Here is a 27597-nt window from a genome sequence, read left to right as displayed (position 1 = left end):
GCTACTAATGTATATGCTGGAAGACACCCGGAGTGGCTGGGGCAACCCAGTCACATGGACAGGGTACAAATAAATTATTATTATTATTATTATTATTATTATTATTATTATTATTATTACCTCTGGGACCTTAAGGTAAAGTGTGGGTTGATAATGGTTGGTGATGGTAATAATAATAATAGCAGCAATTCCTCATGCGTCTGTTTCACTACACCATGGAAGAGAAAGTTCTTCATTAATGGGGGGAAATGGCCTGATACATTTGTCAAGGCAGTTTATCAAAAGGTTTGCACCTGGAGAAAGCGGGTTAAAAGTGCAATACAAAAAGTGCAAAACAATCTTTTTGTATTCTATTTTTGTTACATTTGTGCCAATGGCTAGAACTGTCAACTACCCTCCAGAGTCTGTATAGTACATTTGGCTAGTTTACCACCATACATGACCATGGCCATGAAATCAAGCCAGTCAAGAAAGTAGGAGCAAAACTATCACAGCTGTGCAGACAGTATTTTGGATGCTTATGTATCTCTGCATTACCTGCCAACTGTATGGGGATGATGGAGAATTTGCTTCATCTGCTGAAAGACTAGATGAAAACACACACATAGTTTGTTAGAATGGATTTTTTCATCTTTTACACTGAGCCAAGTCAAGCAACTTACAATTATATACATATCAGCAAAAAAAGAGTCTTGTATCAAAATGACCTAGACATATATTTTTAAAAAGGGAGGGAGGGAAATCATTCTTATGGGCTATGTAGATGTGGGTAATCACACTCAGAAAGCTTGTTTACTAAGGAATAAACCAATCTAGAAAATCACCATGTTCTTACTGTTCACAGCTGAGAAATCTTATAATAACTATACTCAATGAGAGTCTCCATTAAGGAATTCAGGTAACATACTCTGGAAGAAAGAATTTAAAGAGGATTGTTTCATATCATGACTTGTCTTTTGGACGTCTATCTTGTGGAAGTGTATTCTTGTCACAATACTGAAGTGTTAATTTTAATGATTAATCAGCTCTGCTACATATCTTTGAAAACTTAACACCAGAACAAATTGTTTTCTCAAGTACTCAGAAGTTTAAAAAAAGGCTTTCTGGACAGTTGTTTAAATACATTAAGAGATCAGGAATTTACAACTGTTAACGCTGACTACAGCAAACAGTGCTGTGCAATAAATCAACATGGTATCTAGGGAAAGCTGTCTGCGTGCATTTCAAAGATCCATTTTTTAAAGCACACTTGTGCCTTTATCTCTGCCCTTAAAACACTCTTGAAATCTATGTAAAGCTTTGTAGGCTGTTTAATTCTGAAACACCTCGAAACCAACAGTTATGAAGAGCACCCTTGCACAGTGATATATTCTAGAATCAATTTCTGCTATCTGAAGGTAATGTGGAACTTTTGAGAAAGAATTAGGCACTTCTCAAGCAGCCTTTATTCAACCATCCCCACCACCACCACCACAGGGTTCACCCAAAGTATTTTACTACTAAGAAAAGCACAATTGATACCTTTTTTCTGATTCCATGGTCTGTTTTGGTCTGTTTCTTGTACTTGCTGACGTGGAGTGATTCAGAAGTCTAAAATCAAACACACAAATGTGCACTTGAAACCACAAAAATTTCATGCTGAAATTGTGTAGTTTAAAATGCATTTGAATATTTACTGTCCAGCTCTGAGAATTTGAGCAAAAGTTTAGAGTCCAGATATCTCTACATGCTAATAGTCAGAGGGAAAATATGTTACTTTAACAGCATTTTTATTGTTCTTAACTAATTTGAAGCCTGTTGTTTTTGGGTTACATGATCAAAGAAGGTGACTATGAGAATCACTGAGAAACATTCAGTCTGACTGGTGACTTAGTGAGGAAGATAGTACAGAATAGACAATATTTGACTAGATGCAACACTGACAATGGGGAAGAAAGATTCAGAAAAGGAAACGTGATAGAAAAAAGCTGAGAAAAGATATGTAGTATTTCATCACAGAGAAGTTATTTGAAGATAGGTACAATAGCCATGCTCTTGATCTAGTGAGACCCAGAGCACCCCCATCTATTTCTGAGTCAGATGTACAGAGCATGCCTGAATATTGGACACAGGCAGAAGCATTTCCACAGTCAGACTTCTAACCATTGTGAAGACTTGCAGGCACACTACCCATAACAAAAAATGTAAGTTGCCCCATGAAGAAAAGAACAACACCTTTAAAAATCGCTCCCCTGTGTAAAGTTTCATCACTTTCATCCTCAAAAAGTATTTGTATTATTAAAATTCCAATATGTTTTGAATTTTGTTTTTATGTGAGTCATAATGGAATACAATTCTTGCCTCTATTTTTAAACTGTTGCATACGAACTGCTCTGAAACTGATTCTGATAAAGGGCAGCACAATTATTTTTTTAAAAAAAACACAAGCAAATAACGATAATCAAGCAATTCTATTGATGGAGCTGGTACTTTTAGAGCCCACTCCAGCTCTGATCTGTATCCTGCCCTATGCTATAGCTCCCCAGTTTGGGGTAAGGATTCTTACTACTTTAAGCCTTCGCATCTTTAGCAGCACACCAAAAAATGTTTTCATAGAATCATAGAATTGGAAGGGACCCAAGGGGTCATCTAGTCCAAGTCCCTGCAATGCAGGAATTGTCTGTTTGTCCCTTGTGTTGTCAGCTGAAATTCATGTGCCATAAAAACAAAATACCTTGATGCGCGTCCTGCGACCCTTGTCCTCTGGAAGAGCTTTTCACTGAATGAAGTTCTATAGCTTAATGGTCTCCGTCTGAATTCGTATTTCATGTACATCAAAACCCAAAGATGGAAGAAGGAAGGAGTAAAGGTTGACAGGAGAGGACAGGGACGTCATTAGTATAGTGAGCAGAAAGTAGTAAGGAGGTAGAGCTTTAACAGGGTTTAAAAGACAAAATGCTTAATGGTTGAGCTTTGTGTTACTCTTTTTTCCTCCTTTTTTCTTTTTGACAAGGTAAGAATCAGAGAATTTTGAGTAATCTTAGTTTACGCTCAGTCAGATTGCTAAACTCAGTTCATTTCAATCATTCGCAGTTTTGCACTTACCAGTTTTAAAGTGGACAAATTGCACTCAAATGTTAGCTGCAGAGAAGCAATAAAGTTTGTTCATGTTTATCAACACTAAATCTCAAATATCTGAATATTAGAAGAGTCTGGTTGCTGGATTAGGCCAAATGCCTTTTGAGTCCACCCTGTTCTCAGTGGGCAACCAGATGTGTCTAGGAAGCAGGACCAGAGTTTGATTGATTTCTTGGTTAAGCTTCTGTGTCATTTGCCAAATTTTAAAACTCCACAAGCCTTTAACACAAAATGCAGCCAGGGGACTTGCATATAGAGTTCACCTACTGTTGTGATCCAAAGACTAAATACCTGTTCTTCTGCTCTTGTTGCAGCAGCTGGGCAGCTATTTTCCTTAGGTCAGTCACTTCCTTCAGTTCATCATCTTCCTCTGCCAATACCTGATCCTTCTGAACCCTAAAAAACACCACAAACATTTCTGTTTTAAATCAGAATGCCAGAGAAGCAACAGAAAAAAACTAAGATTCCCTCCTCCAACAGCTATTCATATTTCCCATTCTAGATATTTTTTAGTACCCACCTGATTTGTATAATTTTAAGTTGTTTTAATCTGGTTTTAATATTGTGCGGTATTGTGTTTTAATACTGAAGTTGAGTTTTTATTGTTGTCTGCTCTGGGACCTTAAGATGAAGGGCAGGCAATAAATCATCATAATCATCAATACTAGTTAGAATGCCCAGTTAGTACTGCTAGGGAAAATACCTCTTCTCATCTCCCCAGTTTTCATTTTCTTCTGTTTTCTGAGACTTTTCAGTCTGCTTTGCTCGTTCCTAACATGCACACAGGGGTGGGAGGGAAAGGAGAGAAAGGAAAGTGTGCAGGGGTCACATTACTGAACTTCACAATATGTAAAGCGGGTTGCTAATATCCAAGTTATTCTTTAAGATGCTACCTTAATATACGAGATCGGTGGCCCAGTTTGCACATCTCCTTGATCACAGGAAGCCACATCCTCTGAGCTGGGGTCAAGGTAATCACACACTTCTGGGTCTGGTCATCAGGAATGATGACAAAGCAAGGGGGGGGAAAGGGAGATTTATTTTATACAGATAGATGTATAGCTCAAATAACAAAACAGAACTCCCTGAGACAAACATATAAAAACTAAACCAAACCAAACCAAGGCTGGCATGGCATATTACATTCACAGGAAAATATGATAAAGGTGGTTATCTATATATTTATTATAAAACAGAGACAAGTAAGTGGAAAGTACCATTATAAGGAAGAGAGGAAGTGTAGTGCAGATGACTTACAAAATACAGAAACATAAATCTGTAACTGAAACCATCAGAGGCACAAGGAATACAAAAAATAAAAGGCCCTATATTCCATGAAGGAAATTTGTCAACCAATTAGATGTTACTTATCCCAGATTTCTTGAGGGACTTGTGGAAAAGAGAGATGTAAATTTTCTTTTTTTATATATTCAATAAAATCACACCAAACTAAGACAAAAGTGGTTATCTTTTCTTTTTTAAAAAAAAGAGTATACCGGTTTTCATGTAATGCAATTTTCCATATATTAATTCACCATAATAATTTCAGACAATGTTTTCCCTCTCCGGGCGACTGGTAGATGTGCAGCAATAAGAAGGCAATTTAACAAAGGTTTTGATTTTCTATTTTTATTCTCTCCTTAAAAAAAAGACAATACCAACATAGGTGAGAATTATTTCTCTTTTTTGTGGGAGTGGGGTGATCTTATTTATTTCATCAAAAATGCATAAGGCTTCAGGAAGGACACATTCCATTCTTTCACGTGTCCTCCTATGGCTGCCAAACTTGTGGTTCTCATAACAAAGGACTAATCCTCAAGGCCAAACCCTTGCAAGGTCAAAGAGAGCCACTGCAAGGAGATTGAAAGCACTTGCTTATTTTTAAACAGTTTCCCAAGGGAAACTGTTAGTGTAAAACACTGTTGGGGAACTTCAGGCCAGAGGGTGGTCAAATGTGGCCCTCCCAGGGCTTTTTATCTGGCCTTCAACACTGCTCTACAACATCCTCAAATGCTTTCTTTCTGGCTTCAATGGGTCCTTGAACTATGAGAATGCCCCTTGCTTGCCTGGATGGAAGATGGAGGCATGCAGAAACCTCTAGCTTTTAAATGTGGCTAGAAAGTACCCTACAGTGCATATCTATTGCTTGACCCATTTTGCCTCTGGCCATTCCCAGCACTGGCAAGTGCCACCGCTGCCACCTGAAGATTACTCATAAGGAAAAGTGGCTATCAGATGGAGGATAAGTTCCCCACCCTCAGCTTAAACAACAATTTATTGAAACAAGCCAGGGTTAAACCATAGCTGATTATCCAGGCTTCTTTCAAACCACCATAATTTAAACTGACAAGGCTTTCCAGTTAGTGTAAATCGGTATGCTATCAATTGTCTCCTCACGGCTGAGGTAGAGGAAGAGAAGGGGAAGTACATGTGCCCAGTGTTCTTTGAGGCCTGTAATCAGTAATGCAGTGTTACGACCAAAGCAGAAGAACTGTGAGTACAAAGAAGACATTCCTGAGAACCAGAAATTGGAACTCACCTTTATGCAGTTCAGGTTTATTTCCTAGTAACTGATTGTCGTTTCTGAGTGTCTGCTCCCTTGTCGATTCCGATACCTGAGAGTGAAGGCTGATTGTGTCATCATCGGATGGCTGAAAAGAGCAGTTAAGAGCATAACCTGCATATTCCACTTGTTGTTCTGATAAACTTTGCATCAGAAAATCAGCTTCCCACCACCACCAGCAGAGGCCACTGTGGCACACTGCTGGAGGGCAGGCCTGTATGTAGAGCATTTCCTACTCACTGAGACAGGAGAAGACATATTTTCCATTTAATGAGGTATCCAACAGATGTCAAGTTTTAAACGAGCTACTTAAAATGACCTAGAATCATAAAATTGTAGAATTGGAAAGGACCATGAGGGTCATGTAGTCCAAACCCCTGCAAAGCATCTTTTGACCATGACCCTGAGATTAAGAATCTCATGCTCTACCAACAGAGCTATCCCAGCTCAATGAATGTCAAAAGTACACAAGTTCAAGTTCTGTTTGCTCAAGACAAAAAAAAAATAGGGGAATCCTTCAGGGTTATTTCATTTTACCACCATGAAGCTGGTAAGATACGGATTTAATGTTGAGGGATTGTTTACTGGATGGTAAGATAAACGTCGCCTGGACGGTTAAGTCCAGTCAAAGGTGACTATGGGGTGCAGTGCTGGCATGGGTAATGCTTCAAAACACTGCTGTTAAGGATAAAGTATATAACAAAGCAGGCAAGCTATCTTATTGTACTTTACAGTCATTTTTAAACTGGAGTTTATTGAAATCAAATGGATGGAGATTTAGCCAAACTAAGAATTCTGAGACAATGGAAAGCAGTCAGAAGAGATGTTAGAGAAACCCACTGCCCCTGCTACCTCTTTCCTTTGAGTAGTTTAGAAAGGACAGGCTTACTTCTGTTGTGGATAACCTTTTATCCCCATTATCGCTGCCAATGCCAGAGTCTGGGCCGTGGTTTTTATTTGGATAAAAATCTTCCATACTGTAATAAAAGAACAAGTACCTTAATTGTGACAAATACTAAGACGCAGGTTCTGGTTCTCTGAGTGATGAACAGCCACTTCTTGTAGAGCAAGATGCTCTTTTGAAGGTGGATTATTTACAGAGCTTCTTGGTATTAAAAAGGTGTGTCCCACTGAGATGCAATTGGACAATCACAGATCATAAAAAGTCAAAAGGGACTGACTATATTGTCTGATAATCCTGCAAAATGTCAACACTAGAGCTGTGTCAGGCAGGGTGGGTGGCCACTTCTCCCTGTTATTTGTGGTTACAAGTCCTGTGCTTTTATCCCAGAGTTTTCCATACCAAATCACAACACTGACCCCAGAAAATACTCATTGCCCCACCTACTCCTTATTTTACTGTAACCAAAACATGCATCACTTATTCCCTACATTCCCACCCCTTTCTCTGCTGTTTCCTTGTGTTTATTTCATATTGGAATCCCTTTGGAAGAAGAATCTTCTATATCTCTTCTTCATAAACCTCCATATACATAGACGGTACTATATAAATAGTTCATGTTAGGAAGAGAGGTTAGTAAACATGTGCAGAAGTCATCTTCCTAGGATTATTGAAAATTTTATTTATTATAGAAAGATGGACAAGGGATTGAGCTTAGCAGGAAAAGGTACCCTAATGTGTTTCTGCAATCACATAAAGGTTATTTTTTGTACTGCGATCTGAACTAGTACACATATGCACAGTTAGGGAAAAACCTGGGGCAAACGGCTCCTGTAACAATTCCAAGCTTAATTTTACAAAGTCAACATACACAAACAAAAGAAAAAGAAACCAGAATATATGTTGAATGGAATGCAACACAACAGAGGAAAACTGCTCATCCTTTAACAGCTCATCCTGTCTATGGAGAATGGTTATGTATACATTTGTTAGTTATTGAATATTTTCAGAACATTCACAACTGGTAAGAAAGGATCAGGTCTCTGCTCGTGAGGTGTGAACTGCCTCTGAAAGACAGGCCTACAGGCTTTTTCCCTGCTGGCAAGAACAGCTTCTACCAACTCAGTGTGCCCCCGATGTTTTGATACTCCCATGCTGACTCGGACTGATGGGAGTTGTCGTCCAAAATATCTGGAGGGCAGCAGGTTAGGAAAGGCTGGGCTAACACATGCAATGCTCACTAGGACCTCTATTTAATAATGCTAATGCTGCCCCAATAAACCAGATGCAAGTCTGGAGAAAGTTCTAGTTGTCTAGAGGCAATTTTAGGTGCCAATGGTAATTATGCAAATATGCTTATTACCATAGATTCCGGCGTACAAGACAACTTTTTAACCTCTAAAAAGTCAGGGGTCATCTTATACGCGGGGTATGGGTTCACTGGGCAGCAGCAGTGGGCTCCGCGCTGGGAGGAAGCTGCACGGCAAAGCTGCCCAGTGATGCTAAGCCAGCTTTGCTGGGCGGCTTCTCCCAGCATGGAGCCCACCACCTACTGGTGCGGTGGCGGCAGCTGCGGCAGCTTAGCTGGGCAGTAGCAGTGGGAGGCGGGCTCCGCTCTGCACTGGGAGGAAGCCGCCCAGCGAAGCCAGCTTAGCTTCGCTAGGCAGCTTCACCAGGAAGCTTCCTCCTGGCGCGGAGCCCGCCGACCACTGCCGCTGCCCAGTGAAGCTGCCGTGTATAAGACTGGGCGTATAAGTCAACCGGCGTATTAGGCGACTGGGCATATAAGACGACCCCCCCAAATTGGCAGCTACCAATTTGGGGGGTCGTCTTATATGTCCAGTCGCCTAATACGCCGGAATCTACGATAGTTTGCAGGAGAAATGTTTCACATTTGTGCCAATATTTAATCAATGCACTGACTCACTGGTAGGAAAAAAAGGACACTGAACACAAGCAGTGTTCTTAATAAAGTTCATAAAATAACAAAAAGAAAAATATCCTGTAATGTGTCGGTAGTGCTCCGGAAACAAGACCGGATCATTCGGAACCCGCAAATACAGGAGAAAAAAATGAACAGAAGCAAAATAATAAACATTATTAATTTATAGCCAACGATAAGTGAACTTATGGAAATATGTTCTGAAAGTTATGTGAGTTTAGACTTGAAAAACTATGTTGTACTTCTGACATTAACTGAGAAGGATTTTCCATTCCAGGAAAATAATGTAATTGTTTGACAGTAGGTGGCAGACTTCCCTTTCAGTAAAACTGATCAATTTCTAGTACAAGTAGAAGAAAGCAACTTTCACATTACATATAGACCTGTGTAGCCACAGGAAATGCAACACTTTTCATGAGTAATTCCTTGCTCCCTGCCCCTCCTTTGGTACAGCTTTGAGGAGAATATTGGAACTTTTGTTTTTAATCATGAGGGATGAGCTGAAAATACCTTTAAATATATGGCATTCTTTATGGAAGATTCTGCACAAGTGGAAACAATTTAATTCAACAGTTAATTGCTATAATGCTTAGATTATTCAGAGAACAAACTCACTGTGAGAACACACCCTACTGAGATGGGAAAGAATCTGCACAAAAATAGTAATGGGAAAGATAGCATCCTAAAGGCTACAACAACTTTTACTTCAGAAGTACTGAAATTATTGCAATAAAGCAAACTCAGAGCATTTCTCCTTCAAGTTTGATAAATGCTCATTTTAACACATTCTGAAAAGGGGAATGCAAGTTTACCTGTCCGTGAGCGGCTGGGAAGGTATTCTTTTACCCAAGGATGGAAGATCCAAGGAATCCGGCTTTTTATCAATTCTGAGGCATGCCTGAATGCTGAGGAATTTAAATATGTGTACTTTGCCCTTTAAACATATCTGTTAAGAAGCAGATGGGGAAAGCATTCATTTAGTCAGATGGGAGGATTTACAGAAACCTTAGCACCGTTTTTATTGATTACCTCCAATCCTCCCCCCATACAGTATGCATAACACAGCACAGCACATTCCCATCTGTACCCTTGTAGTACAGATAACTGGGAAGATTAAACAGGACTAAACACATCCATCAAGTTCAGCAGCAGGTATTGCTGCTCACCTTTCCCCAACAGTGGACTGGTTTTTAATATTATTTTCCCTACATCTTATTTGAGAAGAGTGAAACTCATCTCAGAATATGACCAGTTGATTATTACAACGGCATGCCCCACTTCTGGCCACTTTCCCCCAGGCATATTAAAACCAACATTGAAAAGTGATCAAGAAGAAAAAGTGCTTCCACAAATGGATTTTGGTCAAGAAGCACCTTACTCCATGGGCAGCTAGATGAATAAGTATCTCACATAAAGAATTGTTTCTACTTTAAAAATGAGAAAAGAATGTTTTAATTGAACCTGTGCTGGTGGTATCTGCATTGGATTATTGTCCAAAATTATGACTTGCAAGCGATGTAGCTTCCTGAAACACACAGGTATTTCTGTGATTTTATTACATGAGAAGTCCAGCTTGACCAAGGGAAGGTCTCCTAATTCTATTGGTGGGAAAGGGAAAAAAATCAGAAGCTCATACATCAAAAATATTGATATTGTTTAAATGAATTAACAAAGAGGCTGGAAGGAAATACAAGCTTACCAGCAGGTAGTATATGAATATTATTTCTTCTTAAATTTAATTCTCGTAATGACTGCAGCTTTCCAATTTGCTGGGGAAGGACTTGGATCTCATTACAGCTAATATCCTACATTAAGAAACAATGAGTCAGAATGTCAAATAGTGACTGAAATTTCAAAAGCATACATTGAAGAAGGTGGCTAAAGCAAATGAGTATGTTTTAAGGAATGTATGTGCTTGGAATTTGGTTACAGCATTCTTGAATTTTGCAATAGAAATGAAAAAAGGAGATATCCTAAGAACAGAGGAATTTTGCTTTTATGCAAGGCGTATTTTTTAATCTTAAATACTCAAATAGATTTTTTTAAATTTAAATTTTTAGCCACCCTTCAGCATAAAGTACCAGGGTAGGTTTAAAAAAAAAGGTAAAGCACCCCTGACAATTAAGTCCAGTCACTCTGGGGTTGCAGTGCTCAGCTCGCTTTACTGGCCGAGGGAGCCGACGTTTGTCCCTGACTAACTGCAGCTACAAAAATCTGAAAGAAACTCTTGCAGATGTGGCGCTGTCTGTGCTGGACCATTGTCTTGCCTTGGTAATGGACTGGATGAGAGTCAACACACTCAAGCTCAATCTTATAAGACTGAGGCACTGTTAGCAGGTGTTTTGCTAGATTGGGAGGTTGCCTGCTCTGGATGGGGTCGATTGGGGGTACTTCTGGATCCTTTGCTGTCTCTTGGGGTTCTGATGCCCTTGGTGGCATGGATTCCCTTCATCAGCTTTGGCTGGTGGCCCAGCTGTGCCCCTATATGTACAGGGATAGCCCAACTTCTGTTGTCTATGCTTTGGTAACCTCTAGGTTATATTACTGCAAATAATGTAGGGCTGCCCCTAAAGACAGTTTGGAAACTTCAGCTGGCACAGAATTTGGCAGCCAGGTTGCCCGCTGGGGCAAGATGATTAGAGCCTAATGCACCAATCCTGGCTTGACTGCACTGGTTGCTAATTATGTTCTGGGCCCAGTTCAAAGTGCTGATTTTTACCTAAAACCCTTAAGCAACTCAGGACCGCAATACCTCAAGGGCTAAAGGTAAAGGGACCCCTGACAGTTACGTCCAGTCGCGAACTACTCTGGGGTTGCGGCACTCATCCCGCTTTACAGGCCGAGGGAGCCGGCGTTTGTCCACTCCACAGACAGTTTTTCTGGGTCATGTGGCCAGCATGACTAAGCCGCTTCTGGCACAACAGAACACTGGCACCAGAGCAACGCACGGAAACACCGTTTACCTTCCCGCCGGAGCGGTACCTATTAATCTTACTTGCACTTTTGGGCATGCTTTCGAACTGCTAGGTTGGCAGGAGCTGGGACCTCAACGGGAGCAACAGGAGCTCAACCCATCGTGGGGATTTGAACCACCAACCTTCCAATCCGCAAGCCCTAGGCTCAGTGGTTTAAACCACAGTGCCACACGTGTCCCCTACCAGGGTAGGTTAGAGTAATATAATTTGCAATTATAAACACAGATAAATTGCTAAAATTATAAAAACTGGTAGAACTATACCATGTAATTCTGCTTACATGGCATTACACTAGTAATGTGGGAAAAAGTGAAGATAAGATGACTAGGAACAGTCATATATATGGGGCTGGGGGAAAATCTTTATTTACAATATTCCTTTTGCATCTTGATGACAAGGAGATTGTAGATTATTGACAAGTAGCAAGAGCTTCAGAGTTCAGATGATTTCCATCTTTTGAGAAATATCAAATGAGTGGGATATCAAATGAAAAAGTTCTATTCCTTAAATAAGGTAAGTCTTTTTATGGAATGAAATCTACTAATGCATCTTTAAAATGAGGACTTAAGCAGATGCATAAAAATTAATCCGTTAGATTTTCACTATTTATTCCATCCTAGAAGTACCATATTGGCCTGAATATAAGCCTCACTTTTTTTTCCAAATTCTGACCATGAAAAGTTAAACTGCAGCTTAAATTTGTGACCTTACAAAAATTGGCTTTTACGATATCGCTGCTGAAACAGACATGCAGTAAAACGGAACAGGTGTGAGTGCCTGTGAAATTTTAAGGGAGTGGCTTATATTTCCCGCCCCGACCTGGCCACAGTGATCCATGCGATGGTCATCTCCAGGCTTGACTACTGTAATTCGCTCTACACGGGGCTGCCCTTGAAGCTGTCCAAGAAACTCCAGTTTCCGGGGTGCAGAATGCTGCAGCGAGGCTCCTCATGGGGTCTCTGCCATGGGAGCATATTCACCCAGTGCTTTTCAAGCTGCACTGGCTCCCGGTGGAGTACAGGGTCAGATTTAAGGTGCTGCTTTTGACCTTTAAAGCCCTTATGCTGCCTAGGACCCTCGTACCTACAGGACCGCCTCTCCCGGTATGCCCCACGGAGAGCCTCAAGGTCCATAAATAGCAACACCCTAGTGGTCCCGGGCCCTAAGGAAGTTAGATTGGCTTCAACCAGAGCCAGGGCCTTTTCAACTCTGGCTCCAGCCTGGTGGAATGCTCTGCCTCATGAGACCAGGGCCTTGCAGGATCTGATTTCTTTCCGCAGGGCCTGTAAGACAGAGTTGTTCCGCCTAGCCTTTGGCTTGGAGCCAATGTGATTCCCTCCCTCTCTTTCTTTTTTCTTTCCTTCTCCTCCTGCGTTGAGGCTACATTTTATTTTAATGTTGTAATATTTTAATGTTGTGTTTTAATTTTGTTTTTAAGTTGTAATCATTCAACTTGTTTTTATTATTGCTTCTAAGCCGCTCTGAGCCCGGCCTTGGCTGGGGAGGGCGGGGTATAAATAAAAAATTATTATTATTATTATTATTATTATTATTATTATTATTATTATTATATTCAGGTATTGTCTTTTTTTTCCCCTTGAATTTTAAAGGTGCAGTTTATATTCGGGTGTGGCTTATATTCGGGCCAATATAGTAAATTGCAGGATCCAGATAGCATTTCAGTCACAAAAGATATAATTCATATTTTTGTTTCAAGCTACATATAGCACCATTTGTTTAAAATAAAGTTGAAGGAAAACTCATTGCACTTCTATTCAAACAAAAGGATTGCTCTGGGATATTTAAGTATGAATGGATTAATTTAAATTTGCCACTCACTGTGGTAGGGCTTACTACTAATTGAGAATTGGCCCAAACAAAGAATTAATTATAAAGATTCAACAAAGAGAGAAACTATACCATGACACTCACCAATTCCATTATATCTCTCAATTTTCCAATTTCTTCGGGAATGGACACAAGTTTATTATTGCTGACAACCAAAACTTTAAGCGGCAGATCAAACAAGTATTTTGGCAATGTTGATAAAAGATTTCGACTAAAGAGATTAGAGAAAATATATGGTTATGTCTGGCAGCTATCACCATTCAGATACAGAGATCTACAAGCCACTTAAAACCAGCATGAATATTTGCTCAAAATTGTTACTTTAGTGAGAATCTCATTGATAGTAAAGTGGTGTGGTTTTTTTTAATTCTCTTTTTCCAATCAGTACAAACACAAAACTAAAAAGACACATACAACAAAAACAATTAATAACAATAATAACACAAATTGACAACACAAATTTAGATACAGCAATATCCCTATGCCTACTCCTTTTTTATCACCACTCTCTCCCCCCTCTATTTCCCACCGTTATCAGCCTTGTCACTTAGATATTTGTTCCAAATTTCTTCATTTTTATCCATTCTTATTTTGCGTCGACAAGCAATTCTTTTGTATGTAGCTAATCTGTCCATATTATCAATCCGTATGCTCAGTGGAATCTTTTTGCGACTCTTCCAATTCATCAAAACAAGATTTTTTACTTCTAATTTAATGCAATACAATCTTCCAAGTTTCCGGAATATAATTTAGAATTAAATTTGGTTCTCCTAAATAACAATTTCTTTTTATTACTTTTGCTATAAATATCCTCACCTCACTCCAGAATGGTCTGATCATCGGGCAGTTAATCAACATATGTATTAAGTTCACATTTTTACTCCCCCATCTCCAGCAATTATCTGCACTTGTTATTTTCTTCTGATTTAATCTTGCTGGAGTCCAGTGTACTCTAAATACTATTTTCTGTTGAATAAGTCTAAGTCTTAAATCCATAGAGGCTTTCTCTACTGATTTTATACTTGTCTCCCACATATCATTTGTTATCTGTACTCCTAGCTCTTTACACCAGTTTTGTCTTCCATATTCTAAATCGTATTTCTTCCTGTTAAGTAAAGTTTTATATAGTGCAAGTGTAGGATTTTTTTGTTTTCGTTGCAGAGATTAAATCCTGTAACAGCAAGCGTGTTTCCAATGCAGCTATAGCATCAGGGCCAAACTGCTTTTCCAACATATGTTTCAATTGGATATATTGCCAATGTGTTTCACTGGTTAGTCCATACTTTACTTGCAAAGTCTTATATTCCACAAATTTGTAGTTCTCATCAATTAATTGATTCAGTGTCAAAATACCTTTTATCATCCAGTTTTGCCAAATTATTACTTGATTTGCAATTTTTAATTTTGGGTTGGCCCATATTGTTAATTTCTCATGCTGATAAGGGTTATCATTATTTTTATTTATGTTTATCCCCAAAAAAAATTTATATCTGTTGATGAGGTCGCTGCAATGTTGTTTTCCTTTCTTATTAAAGGTATTATTTGGTTCATTTTCTTCTGTTTTAGACAGACAGCTAGAATTTTTGTCTGTCTTCCTCCCTGTTCCCAATATGTTTGTCTTAGACATAATAAGCTGAACTCAATTTTTTGAGCTAGTACAGTGGTACCTCGGGTTACATACGCTTCAGGTTACATACGCTTCAGGTTACAGACTCCGCTAACCCAGAAATATTACCTCGGGTTAAGAACTTTGCTTCAGGATGAGAACAGAAATCGTGCTCCAGTGGCGCGGCAGCAGCAGGAGGCCCCATTAGCTAAAGTGGTGCTTCAGGTTAAGAACAGTTTCAGGTTAAGTACGGACCTCTGGGACGAATTAAGTACTTAACCTGAGGTACCACTGTATACTATTCAGTTCTAGTGTTTGTTGTTGTATTCTTTCATATTTAACCCTAGATGGGTTATTTGCCCTATCACCCCATAATGTTTTAAAATAATTTTTAGGTTATTTTCTTTTAATCTTTGCATCTTGACCATGTTGGCAGAGAAAGATATTATCTTCCCTCAGATATAAGCTTTGTAGCCTTCCCATTCCATCAGTCTTGACGTTAATGATTTGGAGTTATTTTTAAAATATATTTGCGTTTCTGGCGTTATATATTGAATGAAGTTTTTATCATTTAGTAATGATATATTAAGATACCATCTCCTCATACCTTCCTGGGTATTGAATAGATTATATTCCAATATTACTGCTGAGTGATCAGCTATAATGGGAATATCAATGTCACATCGGCTAGTAAAGGCATGCAGTGGTGCTGATGTTTTAAAAAAAATATCAAATCAATTATGTGCTGGGTATTGTGAATTCCTGCAAAATATGTATAGGATTTTTCCCTAGGATGGTGCAGTCTCCATGAATCCACTAAATTCCAATATATCATTTAATTATTAATTGTCTCTCTAACCTTTTTCATTCTTCTTATTTATGGTGTGAGCTGCTGTTTCCATCACACATATATATTAATGGAGGAAAAAACCCTTTGCAAAATCAAGTTGCAGTTGGTAGTTGCATTTCCCACATCTATCCTCATTTGGGGGTGGGGGAGAAAAAGGGAGATCCCTCTCATGTGATGACTTCAAACACCTAAGCTAGCAACTTCATTTGGAACAGAACTTGCTACTTTCCTACTTTCTTTTCAGTTCATTACATGATATTAAAATTCACTTTCTATAAAGCCAGAGGGGACCCACTGAGTTGGTCAAAATATTGAAAGCTCAACAGTAAGGCAGAATGCTTCAGTCATTTGCTTAATTTCCTTAAAGGGAACTGGGGTTTGGGATTTTGAAAGGGAGGAATACAGAGTGATATGAATAATTGTAACAGGCTTTGTTAAGGAAGTTCCTCCAACTCTAGAATATATATTTTAAAATAAGAATACAGTCAAACCTTGGCTGTTGAATGTAATCTGTTCTGGAAGCCCGTTCGGCTTCTGAAATGTTTGACAACTGAGGCACGGCTTAGTTGCAAGAGCTTCCTGCACTCAAGCAGAAGCTGCTTCAGACTTTTGGCTTCCGAAAAACATTTGAAAACTGGAGCATTTACTTCTGGGTTTTTGGCATTCCAAAACAGAGGCGTTCAGGAGCCAAGGCTTGACCTTGGTAAGTATAGCTATAAAGGGCCATTTAAGAGCCCCACTGCATCCAAGACCAGATCACAGGTACATGAGAAAGGAAATCTTAGTTGCCACTTTTAACAATACTGTAAATCAGGCATGTCCAAAGCTCAACAACTTCAATCCTAGAAAAAGGTTAACAACTTTGGTCGGCCCTCACGGCCCTCCACTTCATCAAATCTGGCCCTCTTTGAAAAAAGTTTGGACACCACCGCTGTAAACTATATCTGAAATGTCAGAATTAAAAGGACAATATCCACTGCAAATTGACAGGTTCTTTTCTGCCTTGTCAAATGCATTCAAAACCGGAGATTACATATGCTGCCTAAGTAATATGGTCCATTTCTGGCCTGATCTGAGCAGTTAGAAAGCCATTCCTATTAGCAATCTCAAAATATAAAGCTTTTTGTCATTTAGGTCCCTTTAACGTTTTGCTCTCTCCTCCACAATCTATTTTTTATGAATCTGAGGTCTGTTGTGGCTTCCTATAATCTCCTTTCATGCCCAGGGGCCTCTTAGCTTTTCCTCTTCTTATGCCAATTAAGCATTTTTGTAGGTCTTCTCTGCAGCCACTTCTACAGTGGTACCTCTGGATACGAATGGGATCCATTCCGGAGCCCGATTTGCATCCAGAAGTGAACGCAACCCGCGCCTGTGTGCGCACGGGTCGCGATTCGCCACTTCAGTGCATGCGCGTGACATCATTTTGACCGTCTGCGCATGCAGCGAAACCTGGAAATAACGTGTTCCGTTACTTCCAAGTCGTGCAACCCGAAAGTGCTCAACCTTGAAGCAATTTCAACCCAAGGTATGACTGTATTTTTAAAGCTAGGACCTAACTGTTGTAGAACAAGGTACCAGGTAACAAGAGGACAGTTCTCCTACTACAACATCTGAGCTCTCTAAATCTGACTAATTCAAATAAGTCACAAAGCTAACATGCAGAATTAGCAGGAAAGCCTCTGTCTCTCAAAGTTGAAAACTAAAAGCACAACTGAAAAGCTAACTACAGATAACAGTCAGTTTTATTAAAGAGTTTACAAAAGCAAGTTATGACAATATGTTATTTTTTAAAAGCTGGAGTAGCTGTCAGACTCACAATGCCAAAAGGCTACTTCAAATACATTTTTCTTACAGGGCTAGTCTTTGCAATGGGGGGGGGGGAATTACCCACCATGTATGTATCTATTTTGCCATGTATATGGACATGCATGCAGCAAGAAAGAAAGTTGTACATTCTTCACGCTACACTTGTGTCTAACACTCAATACTCCAACTCAAAAATAATCAAACACAACACACACAAAGAGAACACTAATGTTATTTCAGAAAACATTGTCCTGTATCCAACTAAGCTTTACTCAGAGTAGACCTGCTGAAATTAATAGACCTAAGTGAGGCATGTGGCTACTCCAAGTATGACTAACATTGGATACAACCCATCATCAATCTCTCCTGTGTTGTAGTTGGTCCAGCAAATTTTTCACAGGCATGCAGAATGAGCAAACCTCTTTTAGCATTCCTAGAAGCTCAAACTGAAATTTAAAACTTTTACCTTTGCCTCTCAAACATCACAATCTGAAAAAAGGAATACCAGGAACAAAGTTAGACTTCCTTATGCTCTACCTTTTGACTTATTGACTGGAAAGTGGTTCTTCAGTCAACTGTCACCCACAGGAGGACGCTGATACAGTCATGAGCTAAACAGGCTACCTTGGATGACAAGCAATTACATTTAGGAAGTAGGAAAATATTACCTACCTGATATTGAGATATGTTAACATTTGCAGATTTTTAATTGCTTCAGGGATTGATTTGATGCAGTTGTGATAGAGGTTCAATGTCTCAAGTGGTGAAAACTGCAACACATCAGGAGGAATTTCAGTAAATCTGTTCTTGGAGAGATCTAAAAAAAAGAGAGGAGGAGAAAAGACATTTCCACAGCTCAGTCTTCTAGTTTACATTTGAGATATGTGCAAGAAATGTGCTGTTCTTAAACGATGGCAATTTTATTTTGGAAATTAAAGCACAGATAGATGAAAAATCAAGCATCCACAGTCTATATAGATTGGAATCATCTTCTGCTCATTTCAAATTCTGGGGATAGAAGGGAACTCCCTTCCACCAGTATTTAGATAAATTAAGTAGGTAAGATAGGCTTTTGTGAAATGTAATATGGCACACTTCTCCTTAATTCTAAAAATATTCTCCCGCCAAGTCACTATTTTGCACTTTCAGTGCTCTAGTAAAGAACAAAGGAAATCCCGCAAGCCTGAAGTTTGCCTGTCCAATGCTCTTGGAGAGGAAAGAAAGGAGCCACTGTTCCCTCTCAGTAACCCATCAAGCAAAATAACTCCAGCAAACTCTTGTTCCATCAGCAATTGATTTGTCCTAAGAAAAGGCATCCACCTCTGAAAAACTAATTTCTTCCATGAAGCATTTGGATTTGGATTTGGATTAGCCACTTAATCTTTCTCCCAAACTTAAGAGCAGCCTAAGAACACACAATGGAACTCACTCCTGCAGGAGGCAGTGACAGCCATCAACTTGGATAGTGAAGCCCACAACTTTAATTGTGCATATTAATTGTGCATATTCAGCTTTAAACACTTGGCAAAATAATAAAAAATAATAAATAAAATAATAAATTAATAAATAAATAAAAGTGAGCATAAAGGTGGGCATGGGGGGGAGAGACCTTATTCATCCGAAGATCTCAGGGCAGTTCACAGCAAATAAAATAAAATACAAAATAAAAACACAAAATGCATAGTAAAAGCAAAGCAAACCAATAACCCCCCTCCCTTATTTAAAAGGGTGTACCAAAGGCCTGGTAGAAAAGGAATATTTTGTCTGGCACCTAAAGATGCATAATAAAGCCGACAGACGAGCCTTCTTGAAGAGAGCATTCCAATGGGAAGCCATTGCAGAAAACACCCGTTCTCAAGTTGCCACACTCTGGAACACTTGTGGAGGAGACACGTGAAGAAGGGTATCAGATGATGATTGCAGGGCTTTGGTCAGTTCATTTGGGGAAAGACAGTCCTTGAGGTAGAGACGCGAGTGGCGCTGTGGTCTAAACCACTGAGCCTTGGGTTTGCCAATCAAAAGGTTGTGAGCTACCGTTGAGGTTCCAGCTCCTGCCAACCTAGCAGTTCGAAAGCATGCCCAAAAGTGCAAGTAGATTAATAGGTACCACTCCAGGGGGAAGGTAAACGGCGTTTCCGTGCGTTGCTCTGGTGCCAGTGTTCCGTTGCGCCAGAAGCGGCTTAGTCATGCTGGCCACATGACCCAGAAAAACTGTCTGTGGAGTGGACAAACGCCAGCTCCCTCGGCCTGTAAAGCGGGATGAGTGCCGTAACCCCAGAGTAGTTCGCGACTGGACGTAACTGTCAGGGGTCCCTTTACCTTTAGCCCTTGAGGTATTGCGGTCCTGAGTTGCTTAAGGGTTTTAGGTAAAAATCAGCACTTTGAACTGGGCCCAGAACATAATTACCGTATTTTTGCTCTATAAGACTCACTTTTTCCCTCCTAAAAAGTAAGGGGAAATGTGTGTGCGTCTTATGCAGCAAATGCAGGCTGCGCAGCTATCCCAGAAGCCAGAACAGCAAGAGGGATCGCTGCGCAGTGAAAGCAGCAATCCCTCTTGCTGTTCTGGCTTCTGAGATTCAGATTTTTTTTTTCTTGTTTTCCTCCTCCAAAAACTAGGTGCGTCTTGTGGTCTGGTGCGTCTTATAGAGCGAAAAATACAGTAGCAACCAGTGCAGTCAAGCCAGGATTGGTGCATTAGGCTCTAATCATCTTGCCCCAGCGGGCAACCTGGCTGCCAAATTCTGTGCCAGCTGAAGTTTCCAAACTGTCTTTAGGGGCAGCCCTACATTATTTGCAGTAATATAACCTAGAGGTTACCAAAGCATAGACAACAGAAGTTGGGCTATCCCTGTACATATAGGGGCACAGCTGGGCCACCAGCCAAAGCTGATGAAGGGAATCCATGCCACCAAGGGCATCAGAACCCCAAGAGACAGCAAAGGATCCAGAAGTACCCCCAATCGACCCCATCCAGAGCAGGCAACCTCCCAATCTAGCAAAACACCTGCTAACAGTGCCTCAGTCTTATAAGATTGAGCTTGAGTGTGTTGACTCTCATCCAGTCCATTACCAAGGCAAGACAATGGTCCAGCACAGACAGCGCCACATCTGCAAGAGTTTCTTTCAGATTTTTGTAGCTGCAGTTAGTCAGGGACCTGCCCTACCAGGCCAAGTGGAAAAGGCCTTTCAAGCAGGGAACAGGTCCTCCACTTGCCATTGAACCCAATGTGTTTTGACTACATGCAATTTTGAGTTTCGGTGCAATCCCAGGAACATAACTCCCATCTATGTTGCAGGCTTACAGTACTCTGTTTCTATGGTCAGAAGCAGTTATGCTTCTGAATACCAGCTGCTGGAAACCACAGGAGGGGGAGTGCTTTTATACTCGAGTCCTGCTTGTGGGTTTCATACAAGCATCTGGATGGCCACTGTGAGAATAGGATGCTGAACTAGTTGACCTGATCCACTAAGTACAATTTTTGTTCTTGTATTTATAATCACATTAGGGAAAGGGACATAGCTCAGTGGTAGAGCATCTGTTTTGCATACAGAAGGTCTGAGGTTCAATCCCTGACATCTCCGGGTAGGTGGAAAGATGCTGCCAGTCAATGTAGACAGCACTAAACCAGTGTTCAAAATTCGCCAGGTGCCAGATACATTTTGCACATGGCTATCAGCCAGTTGTGACCAAGTGAAGATGCCTAGGCACCAGGATGGAGCCTGAAGTCTCCACCATCTGGAAGTGCATGCCTGGAGATCCTTGGATCTTGACTGCTTTCACACACTAGCAACACATCCTGTAATTCCATCCATTATATTTTATCTGCACAATCAGAACAAATGTGAGGAACCCAAAGGTCATAGAACTTCCTGACAGTAAGAGCTGTTCGACAGTGGAATTTGCTGCCAAGGAGTGTGGTGGAGTCTCCTTCTTTGGAGGTCTTTAAGCAGAGGCTTGACAACCATATGTCAGGAGTGCTCTGATGGTGTTTCCTGCTTGGCAGGGGGTTGGACTCGATGGCCCTTGTGGTCTCTTCCAACTCTATGATTCTATGATATTGAAAAATACAACTATTGAGCCATCTGGTCCAAAAATGAGAACTAGACATTCTGTTTTGGCAAATGTGACCCTGGTTTAAGGAACCATTTGGGGTCTGGCTTATATATCGGAGTTTCAAACAGTGAACTAAACTAGATGGACCATTTGTCTTGTTCAGTATAAGGCAACTTGTTGTGTTCATATTTGTTACAAGTGCTGCTCTACCACCATCATGACCAATTCTCCTTATCCTCCCTCCTCCACAACTGTTGCTTGAGGCTAAGGCAAGCACCTAAATCTTATTTGAACATGGTATTCTGTAAAGAACGGTGTACACTGATGTATACAGATACATAATACTCAGCATGAAGAAGATATTCTGCAAAAACTGTTGGAATAAAATGTATGAGAGATGCACGTGAGAACAAAACTAGGCTATGAAATGCCCACATTATCTATGGAAAACTCAGCTGTGCATATCTTTAAAATGATTCTTTGTAGATAGTTCCTCTGTGTCTCTTCTGGTTTAATAGTTCTTTTCAAAGGGTGGGAGAAAACATCAGCAAGAACTATGGGATCAAGTATTGCTGCATACTAACTTTTACATGTGAAATAAATAAGAAATACTTCTTTGACTTCATCCCTTTGTGTTCTCCAATGTCACATAACCTCAAAAGCTTGATTAATAATTATTAAAGCCACAGTGTTTCCTTCCTTGTCTGTAGACTACAGACATCATTCTATTCTGCCAGAAACACGGAAGTGAGAACAGATAAGTACTCTCCTGTTTCACACAGAAAAATCACAGCTTTGTACAGAATCAGAAAAGTCATTTGCCTGAGGCTATATAGGAAGACACCTTGGAGTGTAAATTCAAAGAAAAATATTTTTGCAATAAGTCTAGTATTTTACCATCAAATATGATAAACCTTTTCACTAACAATCTCAAAGATTTTTAGGGTAACTTTCTCCAGGATAGCTAGGTATGGTGTTGTTGTTTTTAACAACACTGTATTTTAAATAGTCATAACTAGCCGTGCAAATAAGCCCAACTAGCTTTCAAGAATGTCACATTGCCTGCAGGAGGGTGGCTGGGGAGGGATGGAAAATCCTGTTCCACCTGCCTATTTCGTTTTTATTCTATCAGCCCACTTGGCCTCCATGCTGGGTGGGAAGAGGATTGACGGAGCATTCTACCTTCCACCACCCCCCAGCGCCCTCTAGCGTGCACACAATTATTTTATGTCAGCCCACTCAGTTACCTGCATGCAATTATTTATTTTATTTGCATATTTATAAACTGCTTCATATCAATTACCAAGTGCTGTACAATAAAATAAAATATACAAAATTTCTAGTGTGTACTAAGTACACCTCTGAGGCAAGCAGTACCCTGGCATTGCGTCATCTGAGCTCAGTTGCCATGCATGGACAGATGGCACAAGGTGGTGTCTTTGATCCCTTGTCACTAATGGCTGCCAGGCCAGTGCTTAAATATAAAGCTAGTCATAGTCAAGAAAACAAATCAGCTGCAGTGCAAAGTATAAAATCATAGCAGCAGGATAGGGAGGTTAAAACTTCCCAGAGAATAGCTGATGCCAAAAAGACCTTCTCTAGAAAGGGAGCCATAACCAGAAAGGCCCTTTTCTTTTATTTGCCACTTTAGCAGGTTCATGTGGCAGACACTCCTCCATGTACTACGGATGGAAATGCTTTTATAATGCTAGAGGTCACAGGATTGGGTAGCCACATTCAATTATTTTCTTCTATCCTCCCTGTTCTTCCCCAACCTTTATTCGTACCATGTGTATTTGAAACCATGTGTATCGTAAACCATGATGATAAAATTGTCAACTACCTGCAAGACAAAAATTACTAAATGCATTGTGTGTGTGTTTCCTACCATTCACACATTAGCAACAGCAACGTATGTAAAAACACTTCACAATGTATCGTTAAGAACTTTAGTCTAAAAATTCTATATACCGTATTTTTCGCTCTATAAGACACACTTTTTCCCTCCTAAAAAGTAAGGGGAAATGTGTGTGCGTCTTATGGAGCGAGTGCAGGCTGAGCGGCTATCCCAGAAGCCAGAGCAGCGAGAGGGATCGCTGCGCAGTGCTCCCTCTTGCTGTTCTAGCTTCTGGCTTAGCCCCTCAGTCCCTTCCCCCACCTCCCAGAAAAGCCCCCAAGAGCCGTGCTCCGTTTAAAGAGCACGCGGAGTGTGTATGCAGCTCTTGGGGGCTTTTCCCCAAGGAGGGAGAAGGGACTGACGGGTTGCCCTTCTCCCTTCTCGGGGAAAATCCTGCAAGTGCCGCACACATGCTCCACACGGCTCTGCTGAGCAGAGCCTGGGATGCATACAGGCTCTGTTCAGCGCTCCCTTTAAAGAAATTTTTTTTCTTGCATCCCCCCTCTAAAAACTGGGTGCGTCTTATGGTCAGGTGCGCCTTATGGAGTGAAAAATGCGGTGCGCTGACAGCTAAAGCCACTCCACTGGCGGATCAACTTGGGGCCTGGTCAGCACATTTCTTTAAATATCTGTCAGAAATATCTGTCAGACCACAAGACATGTGTGTGTATGTGTGTTCCTAAAGTGGAATAGGGAAACTGCAAAACTGCAGTTTTGTGTGTTTACGCATGTGTGCACCCACCCCTGTTCGCTGTGGAAGGTGATAACCAGATACCCATGAATTCAGGTTTTCTTCCAAAGTGGGCATCTAAACAACTACGTCAAATATAGCTAACAGAAATTCTCAGGCACCTGTAATTTAATTTGTCAATACAGTCATACTTCAGGTTAAATATGCTTCTGGTTGAGCGCTTTCAGGGTTGTGCTCTGTGGTGACCCATAAGTAACAGAATGCATTACTTCTGGGCTTCGCCGCTCGCGCATGCGCAGACGGTCAAAATGACGGCATACATGGAAGAGGCAAATCACAACCTGCGCACACGCGGGTTACGTTCGCTTCAGGGTGTGAACGGGGATTCGGAACGGATCCTGTTCGTATCCAGAGGTACCACTGTATTAGCTGAATGGGCAACAAAACTGCAAATGGGTGTGAAATAACTGGATAGGTGCGGAGGGAAATGGTCCAAACTTCATATATGGAAGCTGATGGGACCTGAACAGGCAAGTGACTTACAGCGGTACCTCTGGTTACGAACTTAATTCGTTCTGGAGGTCCGTTCTTAACCTGAGGTACCACTTTAGCTAATGGAGCCTCTTCCACTGCAGCTGCGCCGCCGCCGTCCGATTTCTGTTCTCATCCTGAAGCAAAGTTCTTAACCCGAGGTACTATTTATGGGTTAGCAGAGTCTGTAACCTGAGGTACCACTGTATTAGGCAAGATCTTGTGGGTGTAGTGGATCAAAATAATAAATTCCATATGAGAGGATTGTGCAAAGGCAAATTCCTTACTAGGGATTATTACAAAGTTGCAATCAGAACTGCCCACATCTGTACGCCTTTGTATCAGTCTATTGGTCATTTTGGAGTACTGTGTACCACTTTGGTCAGTGCATTTCTAAAGAAAAGAGAAACCAAAATTATCAAAGGGTTAGGAGCAATTGGGGTCTTTACTAAGGTGGCTGGGGAAACATACCATAATTGGGAGACTTATAAAAGTATGCATGAATGAAATAAATACCCGCCCCTACATCTCTTATAACCCTACGTTCCTGGTTACTCAATAAAATTGGATAGGGAGTATTTTCAGACAATACAACAGATGCAGAACAGACAAAAGAGAGTACTTCAGAGGGCAGAATTTATGGAGTTTTCACTGTCACACACATTGTGGAGATCACCACCGGCTCAGATCACTTTAAAGAGGGGTTAGACAAATGAATTGGTCTTATAATGAGCCACAATGGCAAAATGCATCTTGGATGTCCAGGCACAGCATGACACCAAATTCCAGCTGCTGCATAAAAGCCAATGGAGGAGGTCTGGTCTCTTTCACCCCTTGTTTGGAAGCTCCAAAAAGCATCTGTGAAGTCTGTTGGGGACAGAATGCTGAGCTAAATCAGCCTATGGTCTAATCCAGCAGGTCTCTTCTTATGCTCTCACAGTTACAAATCCCATGTTTGTAATAAAAACACTGCACGTGACGGGGTAGGGGTGGGGTCTGCAACACAGAATCAGCTAACCCATACTGTGCCAGACACGGGATTATAACTAAGATGGTGTAAAGGTCATTTAGACACAATGAAAGGCCTAAAAGATGAGATCATAGTAATCAATCTGCATTGCAGGAAGCCACACACTAATTACTTTCTGCCCTGAATGTTAAACCTCTTAATAAAATGGTAGAGTTAGCGCACTGACACCATACAAATTTGGCATAAATTATCCCAAACATTTCCAAATACCTGCTACTGTAATGAGGCACACTGGCTATTATTAACCTATCTACAAATATGCATGTCTTTGTTCTTCAGGTGAACTATGCAACTACCTCCAGCATACAAATAATGATAATTTGCTTACAGCATGTGCATGTTGCAAAGAAGGTCAGAAGAGCAACTGGGTAGTAGGGGTGTGGAACTCTACAAAGTAGTTATCCAGTTAATCTAGCACTCTTCAGGAGTTCCTCAGGAATGCAGGCGTCTATTCTCATGCTACACAGCCCATGTGTGTCATGAAAGCATTACATGTGTGTAAGTAGGTAACTGTTTTGTTTAATGAGACAGATACAGCTGGCTTAGGAAAACACCAACCCAAATGCTATCGTCTATTTACTTGTTCCAAACCCCTCGATGGTGCTTCTTAATCTGATCTTCCCCCTTAAATCCAGACTCAGCAAAAGTCTCTTCAAAGCCACAATCCTTTTCACTCTCAGGCATCCCCAGTAACAATAATCAAGTTACTTCAAAGCAGCATGGATTTGATTTAAATCAAATCAATTTAAATCATGATTTAAATCTCTAGTCAGTAAGACTTGATTTAAATCCCTAGTCAGTAAGACTTGATTTAAATCTTTCTTTTTTTACATTCTTGCTGGTATAATCTTAATATTTACAACCAGAGGAAGGTTTCATTTTTGGAATAATAAATTTTCAGAGTAGCTTTTACAGTTATATCAAAAATTACTGATTTGGTCATACTATTAGAAATACCGTACATAGACAGATAATTATGAAATGATTGTGAAGTTTAATAAGTTAACTCTTTATATTTGGACAACTTTTCTGCTGTACTTTATTGGAAGGGAAAAAGTAATAATTTCCTTAATAACAATTTAAACAATTTATTTAACTAAAGCAATAACATTATAGCATACGTATCCATGTTCATTAACTGATGTGGTTAAACGTGTGTTTTTTTTTAGTTTTAGTACACATGAAAAACTTAAAACAAATCCTTATTTCCTGATGAATAGCCTTTGGACTATGATGTAGCTTAAATAAAAAACTATCTTTAGAAAGATTTTTCCTCCAAAAGCATTTTATTTTAAATATCTGATTTAAATCAAAAAAATCTGATTTATATATAAAAAAATCCGATTTTTAAAAAATTATTTTAAAAAATCATTGATTTTTATCTACCCTACTTCAAAGCCTTGGAGGTCCACCATCTCAGTGCTGTCTGAAGGCCAGTGCTCAAGCATATAAATTTTGCATCCCTCATTACAGGGGCAACCTCCCAACTGTATGCTTGAACAACCCTCAAAGTCACCTCATGTGCACAGGAACTCTAGCACCAATTTAGGACTGCATTCATTAATACAACCACGAAGCAGTACTTCCAAATGTGTGCTTGTCTTCCCGTTTCCTCAATAAAACATATCCATGATGATAGATTGGGCAAGAGATGTATGACATAACATAAAGTTTGAGGATTGGGAAAGATTGTGGAAGAAAGGGGTCAAGTTCACTGCATGTACAATGTTAAAGGAAAACATAATGAAAATGATGTATAGATGGTATCTGACCCCTGTTAAAT

At 40.2% G+C, this 27597-nt stretch overlaps 1 protein-coding gene across 5 annotated transcripts in view; it reads right to left on the bottom strand.

Moving 5' to 3' along the window:
• The window catches only part of LRCH2 (leucine rich repeats and calponin homology domain containing 2), a 57967-nt gene that overhangs the window by 15757 nt on the left and 14613 nt on the right, over positions 1-27597 (bottom strand). For 3 of the 5 annotated variants that reach the window (XR_014543541.1, XR_014543542.1, XM_083595393.1), the window contains exons 2-13: positions 18281-18425; positions 13431-13557; positions 10223-10328; positions 9985-10121; positions 9336-9469; positions 6570-6657; positions 5657-5768; positions 4011-4108; positions 3821-3888; positions 3409-3513; positions 1522-1590; positions 538-586 (exon numbers count right to left, since the gene is read on the bottom strand). Coding sequence is in view for 3 of the 5 variants with exons in the window: in XM_083595393.1 (XP_083451519.1) it covers positions 538-586; positions 1522-1590; positions 3409-3513; positions 3821-3888; positions 4011-4108; positions 5657-5768; positions 6570-6657; positions 9336-9469; positions 9985-10121; positions 10223-10328; positions 13431-13557; positions 18281-18425 (1238 nt within the window). In the remaining 2 variants the exon portion in view is untranslated. Of the gene's footprint in view, positions 1-537; positions 587-1521; positions 1591-2713; positions 2792-3408; positions 3514-3820; positions 3889-4010; positions 4109-5656; positions 5769-6569; positions 6658-9335; positions 9470-9984; positions 10122-10222; positions 10329-13430; positions 13558-18280; positions 18426-27597 lie in introns of all 5 variants that reach the window. The other 2 variants (XM_083595392.1, XM_083595391.1) reach the window with 1 other exon arrangement.

This window comes from Podarcis filfolensis (genome assembly GCF_964270895.1).
Source record: "Podarcis filfolensis genome assembly, chromosome: Z".
In the NCBI taxonomy this organism is placed as follows: Eukaryota; Metazoa; Chordata; class Lepidosauria; order Squamata; family Lacertidae; genus Podarcis; species Podarcis filfolensis.
The sequence above is the reverse complement of the archived record's forward strand: the minus strand, read 5'-3'. Positions and strand labels throughout refer to the sequence as shown.